We start from the raw sequence: 8577 nt of genomic DNA, 5'->3' as shown, positions 1-8577 counted from the left end.
TCAGGCTAGCATGCAGTATAAAGATCTGCAGGTTATAGTGGCCAGTACGGCCTTAGCCATAGTGTGTTTTGTGCAAGCGATTGGAAGTGATTCTTTTCACTTTTTTTAGCATTGCCAAAGCCTCAGGTATAGTACTGAATCCAGGCTTAGCCATCCTGTTTCAAGAAAGTGGTTGAGCTCTATAAAATATGTGAGGAAAGGATGTAAAAGATGGGATTATCTAATCAAGAGAAAATAGGATTGAGGCAGGATTTGATAACAGCCTTCAGTTACTTAAATGGTTGCATAAGGAGGCAATTTATTGTTGTCTGTGTCTGCAGGGAACAGGACAAGAAGTAACTTCCTTAAATTTCAGCAAGAGAAATTTACATTAGGTAGGTGGAAGAACTGTCTCACTCTGAGGATTGTTAAGGACTGGAACAGATTGCCTAGAGAGGTTGTGGAGTCTCAGCCTTTGTAAGTTTTAAGTGCTGATTAGATAAATAAAACATAGTCCCGTTAGAGCAGGAAATTGGAGTAGATGATCTCTTGAGGTTCCTTCCAGTTATATTTTTTCATGTTTCTATGACATCCTCTGACCTCACCAGAGGACAGCACTTACAGAAGCAGTGAGACTGCTTTCCATGTTTAATAGAGGCAAATATATCACACTTCTTTTAACATAACCCCTCCAAAATATTCTGCTCCTGCATTATAGACTGAAACCACCATGAATTGGATGAGCTGTGAGAATGCCATTCTCCTAGGCTCACTAGTCAGTTAAAAATTAATTTCACTGGTGATGCATTAAAGATATTTCCATTACTTAAAGCATGGGTCCCTGTTGTACTCCCATGATGTTCACCTTAATGGCTAAAAAACCTGACAGAAGTTTCAGGAATTCCATAATTTGTAACAATTCTGAATTTTCCCTTGGGCACAAGCACTTGTTCATTATCTCATCATCTGTATTTCTAAGCTCCATGACATTTGCACAGGTCTTTGGCTGTACAGAATAGTTTAAAGGCAGAGATCAATGGCCAACCAGTGGTAGCACAGAGCACCACATCATGTTCAGTAGGGATATATGGTGTGAGACTACTACAATCCCTGAGAACTGAACAGAGATATACTTACATTGACTTCACTCTGGATCAAGCATCAGGTTTCCCTTATGAAAATAAGGGTAAAAACTAGTCTTTCATTATCAGATCATCCAGCTCTTTTAAGATGATGAACTCACTGCCTGGCTGATGGCTTCATGGATACATAGAGAAGATTAAATTAAAGTGCACTGACAAACCCTATGCACTCACCCCAAAACAACCAAACACACCCCCACCCCAAGACTCCCAGTGATTAGAATAATCAACAAAATCAGTAGCCGATTCAGACAGTGCTTTGTAAAGCTTTATTGCAAGACGTGTTTACATAACGCTGTAGAGGTGAGCTTTGTAACTACTTATATCAAGAAATTTTGGACACAGGTCTGTGGTTGGTTTTCCATGTTGACCCTGCATGGCGCGCACACGCGCGCGCACACACACACACACACACACACACACACACACAAAAGAAAGACTGTACTTTTCTAGACAGTGAGATAGGGAAGAAATTGGAGGACCAGAGGAGGGTTTGTTAATGAGGGTTATACTTAATGTAGTGACAAAGCCTCCTAAAGATGGGTACAAATTGTAAGTGTGCTTGTGTGTAGTAATTTTTTAAACAGGAATTCAAGTTCTTTATGTAGTAAAACTGAGAAATAAAGAGCAGGTTTGTAGACAATTAAATTTATCATAAACAAAACATCTTTATCTAAAATGAGAAAAAATGACAACAAAAACAACCCCAAACAGAGGAGGACCTGTAGATAATATTTTTGACCATGCGTGGCTTTTTTTTTTAAATTACAATTCACAGAATAACACTGCTGAAAAGCCTATTTTACACTATGCTACACACAACACAAAAAAATGAGTACTAACATTTACACAATTTTACAGTATTTGTCCTTCACCTAAGACACATGTCCTTTTCTACTTTACATTTTTTTTACAATTCCCAGCTCACAAAAAATAAGAAGACATATGAGCAAAGACAGTCTTTAAAAGGGAGAAATGCAGCATATGCTAGAAATAAACTTTTCTTTCAAAGGAGCTTCCGGGTTAGATAAAGGTTAGACACAGTATACCTCTATGTGCCACTCAGTGTGAAACTATAGAGTAAGAAGTGTACAGAAATATTTTTAAACACATTTTTTTTTGCATAAACATAAAACTATAAGACCCTGCCAAAGCTCCTTTGAATGGCTTGCTGTTTGAACTATTAAACTGGTTGCCAGAAACCTCTTTCTATTGCATCTAAAATACCAATTCAATCACAGGTTGCACCAAGAAGGAAAAGAAAACAGGCTCTTATATGGATTTATTTGTTTTCAAATTAGTTTTAATGTTTCCTAATAAATTTTCTTTGTTAGGAAATTACTGCAGGTTTTCTTCCTTACCTCTGCCCCACCCTCTGTGTCCCTGGCAGTTTTCCTTCTAGGGAAACTTCAATATTCATAACTCTTGCAGTTTAGAGAATACTTCTTGACTCCAGATCCTGGAAGTCAGAATAATCTGAACGTTAAGCAAAGTTAGGATCAATCCTTCTCTATCCACCTACCATTCACCTTAAAGATATCAGTGGGAGCTGGGGGTATGTGTAAGAGATCAGGAATCGCCCTTTGGGGTGCTGCTTCTTATCATCATTTCTTAGTCCCGTTACCAAAGAGTCTACAATTTAAAACCAGAACAAAAAGAAGGGGTTCTAAATGATGGACTAATATATTGGTAAATCTTGGACTTCTAAACCAAAAGCCACTTTGAAGTTAAAGGAATGTCTACATGTATAGGGATGGGGGACGTAAAATTGGTAAACTACTATCTTCTCTCACCCTGAATGCCCAGTGTAAGCTAATTTTAATCGTGCCTGACACTTTACTAAGTGACTCATCTTTCTGCCCCTGATTTCCAAATTCATATTAATAGGATGTTCTAAAGGATTTGGATATGCAGGTTCATTGAGACAGACTGGATTTAATGACACGGAAGGGATATCAGTGTGGTATAGCCCCCACAAGCAGCACTTTCTGGCACTTTCTGACTTTCTGTGTTGTTGCTTTCCTTCCTCTGTATTTATAAATTCTTGGGGTAAATTTACAGTATGGCATACTGGGAGCTCAAGGCTCAACCCTGCCAAGTGTCAGATGCTTTGAATAGGAGGAGAAGGGCACCTTGCAGGAAGTCCTCCCTGTCAGGCCAGGACTCAGACTCTGAGCTCCTGCTAGCCGGAACATGGACTCTGATGTATACTTAGCCACAGTGCCATACTCAACACCTCCTGTTTATCACTATTTACCACAGTTTTTTTCCCCCCCAAATATAAAATAAAGCTGAACCATGCAGCTTTTTAAAAAAGGAAAAAAAAATCACTTGCTTCCAGCTTTTGCCAATGCACAGTTCAATAGAAAGTGCAAAGATTTAAAATAAGTTCAAATGAAAAAAAAGTGCTTTTAATTCTTTTTTCAGTACCTGTCAGAATAAAATAGACATTGCAGAAGACTGGGCTACAATTTGTTGATTTTACTAGGGCAGAGTTTATAAAAAAAAACCCCTGCAGGTAGAAATCATTGGGGAAATGCATTAAGTGCGAAAACACTTGGAATTTGTGATTCTGGTGAACAGAATTCCAAGAGATGATGAATGAAAAACATTTTTTTTTCATCCAGGGATCTTTTGTGAGCTGTTTGTATGTAGTCCACAATTAAGGACCAGGGAATAGAAAAGGAGATTGGGATAATCCTCCTTTTGGCAGTAATTTGAAATGCTGAAGTTCACAGCAGCATTAAAAATGAGGATGGCATTATGCTGGTACACAAGTGTCCCAATTACAGACAGCAGTGGCTCCTGAAATGACCACCACCAGTGATCCTGGGAGCTTACTGGAGATTTTAAACTCTTGGGGTAAGATGCTCAGCTAACAGAAACTACTTCCCCCCCATATATCTTTATACTTATCACTAGAACGTTACACATAAAGCTTAACTATATGTTGGACACTAATAAAGACCTATTTTGATGAAGGACTGAATCCATATGCACTATGACAAGATTATATGCAGACAAATGCAAGATTTAGCCAACTCTTCCCCATCAAACTAGAACCTCCAGATTAGATAAAGGGAAACAAATTTTATTTTCAAAAGCATTAAATACAAGAGATACAGTGGGAGATGCTGCCTCTTCAAAGCATGACCATACTAAAGAATAGTCAATTATTGTTATTAACTTAAATGTTAACATTTTCTATAGTAACTGTATATTTTATGTGTTGTATCAACTTGCCACAATAGATCATCAATACAAAAAGAATTATACTAACCAATAGCATGTTATCAATTGACCAAGTTGAAAACAAGTCAATAAAACTTGTTTGGGAATGGACTTTTATAAAAACTTGAAAGAGAATTTAGGAGATGGTAAGAGTCCACTGTAAAAGAGGGCTGGGCAGAAGCACAGAAAAAATGTGAGAAATATTAGGGTTGAAATAATTTACAAGGCAAAAATTTACAAATACAAAATATGTCAGACCCCGGGAAATCTGGACTTGTTCTAAAAAAACCACAAGTTTAATTTTAATTCTTCACTAGTAGAGAAATAAACATCTTGAAGTTTTGCTCTACTACTGTACCACAAACAAATATTTATATTCCATTTTAAAAAATAATTTACCAAATATTTTATTTGCCAGACACAGACTATGTACTATGTCTACATGAAATGCATCCCCATGGCCAGTCAGCACCTGGTCAACAATGTCTATTACAATGTTTGTACAGTGCATTTTAGTTTGTGTAATTCAATTAGTTTTTTAATTAATTCAAATAGTTATTCACTCAAATAATGTGTGTTTTCCCCTGTTGCATTAAAATACAGGTCATCAGGCATCAGCTACATCCTACTGCAATAAAGGCTGCATTTGGGCCCCTCTTCTCCCTTTCATACCTTAGAAATCCAACATAATTCTTGTACCCAGAACTCAACAACCTGCACGAATCTCCATGACCTCCGTCCATGCATTCTACACAATCTCGAGCAAGAAGTTAAGGAAACATACTGAATAGCCATCCCAGCAGCACCTAGAGATACTCACCAAAACCCTGATGCTCATAAGTGTTAATATCTCATTGTAATGGACTATGATAATAATAAATGGCATTTCCTTCAGTGTTCTAAACCTTCCTATGCAGAACTTCGCAGCATGCTACCTTTTTTACTAGGTAACTAAAGAATAGTTTCTGTTTGCCTGCAAAACCCACTTGTTAAACTAAAATGAGATGCTAAAATGGAGGGAAAACACATTCATAAAGGACCAGAACTCATAGCAGGGACATTTACCCCCGCACCAGAGAGATGAAGACCCCCAAATAAGAACTAAAATCCAGCATCTGACTGTTAGAATCACACAGGTGGGATTTTTCACCATATTCCATTTAATATTGCCAGTTGATTAGCTCTCTAATCACTCAGATGCGCTGGCCAACACAGTTTTATATGCGATTCGAGTTCTATCTTTGGTATCTGTGCACTAGGCAATTTTCAGGGATCTGGTGGTCAAATTTTTACTTCCTGTTAACCCCTCATAGGCCAATATGGGCCACCAGTCAAACAACCATGGGCTAATTTATCGTGCTTCACTGGCAGGTTTTGCAGTCCATGCTGAAGTTCCTGAGCAACCTATTTTAAAAGTACCTCAGGTATGACTGCAGTGCACACATATTCTCAACCCAGACTAACAGAAAAAGTTAATCTGTTAGTGCCTCTCATTGCCTTTTTCTGTACCATCTTATCACTGACATGCTTTGGTTAAAATATTCCTTTTTATGTTGTCAGCATTACAATGCAGTTCTCATGAAAATGCTTCAGTAAGACTCAGGGATAAATGCATTCTGTTCAAATTCGCTAAAACAGATGTACTACACAAAGACAAATGCGCTGATTACAGGGTACCCTGTCCAGTTCTGACAATGGACTGTGATAAATTATGCTGGGCCATACCACAACAGGACATTATAAAACCTCACACATACACTGGGGATGACTTAGATAAGTTAGTTACAAACTAGTATGATGAGGGCAAACAATGAAGACAATTTCCTTGTGTGGAAAGAAATGAGTTCACTATGGTACTTTCTTCATTTAATTTTCATGTTAACAATTAAAAGAAAAATACAGGAGAATTTTAGCAAGGCTGTTCTGTACTTGGTTCAGTGAGTTTGAAACAAAATCCCCACCAAGCTACATCACAACAGAGAAAAGCAGCATGAAGGGCCAGGCAGGTGAACAAAACTTCTTGATCTAGTCTAACATGTAAAGAGTTGGGAGAAACATCTGAAATTTTAACTAACACAGTCAACCTAGAGCTCAGCAAAAGGAGGTATCCTGTGCTATCTGTGTGTGTGTGTAGTATTGTGTACAGTGTGTGCGCATTAATACATAGTCCTGGGTCTTAAACATTCCACTTGCCCTGAAGATGACCTCCTGCCCCACAATGAATTTCATTGGATAACATTGCGTTCCTGTAAAAAGACAACCCTATCCTGTAGAATAGGTGGAATTTTAAGGCCTCAAGGGTGAAACCTACATTCCACTGGCTTCAATAAGGTAGGAATTCACCCTAGGACAATATGTGTGTATGAAGATACACACACACAAATCTATTCTGTACATATACATAAGTGCACATACATTTTTACATTCTTTGGTGGCAAGATAAAAATGGGGTTGTACAATTGTGTATGTTTGACCAAAAAAACTGTCTAAGGAAGATCATAGTAAGTGTAACAGAAGGTATTTTGCCTTTTTAAGGACTATCCTTTGTATTGACAAAATGCCATATTTTATGATTACTAAAACAGGCCACAAGGAAAGCCAACGTAAACATAGCTCACACAATACAAGATCACTCGAAGAGAGCCCCTATTAACCATGTTAATGCATCATGAGAAAACAAACTATAATCTTTAACCTACACATACTTGAACACTCTTTTTTGGAACCATCAAGTTTTAGTGCTGAGTTATAACACACCCTTTAGCCCTTTTTGTGGTTTCTTTCTTACTTTTTTGATTGTTTCTGGGGTTTTTGTTGCTTTTTTCTTGTTTTTTTCATCTTATCAAAATTAAACTAATAGAGGACGGAGGATGTCAGGAGTAGCAGATGAGGCTGGCAAGACAATGCCACACTGAACGGCTGTCAGCCCGCATGTTACCAACGATGGTTCTGCTTGCAGTCATCTCCAGTATCTTCATACCTGCATCTCAGAGGTGCTGATCAGGCCCAGTGCTTTGGCTTCTTCTGGTGTCAGTCCACTCTTTAGTGTTCTTCTTACTGTACAGTCACAAAGTCCAAAAGTGAGGGGGAAAAAAAGACCAGCAACAATTAGGAGTAATACTTAGGACTGTTAGCTGAAAGATACATTCTAATGAGAAAGTGGAAATCAAACACAAAGCAGCTATGCTAGGGGCCCCAGCTTCAGAACATCTGAGTACTTCAATCTAGTGATTAGTGGGAATTTTGCATACCCAGCATCTTTGAATAATCAGGCCAATAATGTCTATCTCTATACCCATAGCTTCAACACTTACAAATTTCCAGGTAATCATCACTGAAGGATAAATCCTACATATTTAAGAAAATTAAATCTCAATAAGGCCATAATAATTGGTATATACTCTATAAAAAGAATTATCTTTCTCAGTTACTTTAGTTAGGTTTTTAGAGACCTTCTTCAAGACCCTTTATAGCTTCTATAGAACCCTACTGGTTTCAGCCCTGTTAAATTCTATGTGGTTTTTCCACATAATGTTTACATTGCCATTTTTCCAATACTCTAATACATTTATAAGAAAAGAGAAAAAGAACCAAATTGAACCACAGCATCACACAAAAATCAGAATCCTTGTAAAAATGCTCTAAAGCCAGACCTCCTTTTCCCAAGGTTTTGTCATGTGTCGTCTTTCTGCCCCATATCCACATCATCTACTATAATTAAGCTCTTGCTTATTGTCAGAACCCATTATTCATATGCCTATAGTACAGTGGAGGATTACAGAAGGCAGTCTGTCAATCATTCTGTAAGTAGGTCATGTAATTAGGTCACGAGGGGAAAACTCCAGAGCCCAGTGACTATATATTAATGACCTAGAAAAAGTTCCCGCCAATTTGCAGCTTCTTTGCACGGTGCATTTCTTTTGCATCTAAGAAATGCTCGGTGCAAAGAGTTCCCGCCATTTGTATTCTAATTCGAGCCCCATTATTGGCTTGCGTGAAATTATGCACACGTGGCGGCTAGTGATTGGCTTGCTAGCCGTATAAAACGCTTGAGCAGTTTCCGCCCAAGTTGGAGAGCTCCACACACACCTCGTGGAGAACTCTGAGTACACTGTGGAGCCTAGCAAACTCCACGCGTGTTTCAGAGCGAACTTAGCGGCCTGATCAACCACTAAGGACTCCCCGTCACTGACCCAAGGGGGCCTAGCACACCCCCACCCGAGAC

The 8577-nt window shown here is 38.3% G+C and overlaps 1 protein-coding gene across 15 annotated transcripts in view; it reads right to left on the bottom strand.

Moving 5' to 3' along the window:
• Window positions 1–1376: 1376 nt before the first annotated feature.
• FHOD3 (formin homology 2 domain containing 3) overlaps window positions 1377–8577 on the bottom strand; it is a 681582-nt gene continuing 674381 nt past the window's right edge. For all 15 annotated transcript variants that reach the window (XM_025210988.1, XM_025210991.1, XM_025210999.1 and 12 more), the window contains one exon: window positions 1377–7409. In XM_025210988.1, coding sequence (XP_025066773.1) covers window positions 7327–7409 — 83 coding nt within the window. In that variant the 3' untranslated portion in view covers window positions 1377–7326. The remainder of the gene's footprint in view (window positions 7410–8577) is intronic.

Source organism: Alligator sinensis, unplaced genomic scaffold, assembly GCF_000455745.1.
Source record: "Alligator sinensis unplaced genomic scaffold, ASM45574v1 scaffold285_2, whole genome shotgun sequence".
Lineage (NCBI taxonomy): Eukaryota > Metazoa > Chordata > Crocodylia > Alligatoridae > Alligator > Alligator sinensis.
Note: the sequence above shows the minus strand (reverse complement) of the source record. Positions and strands in the feature narration are given on the sequence as shown.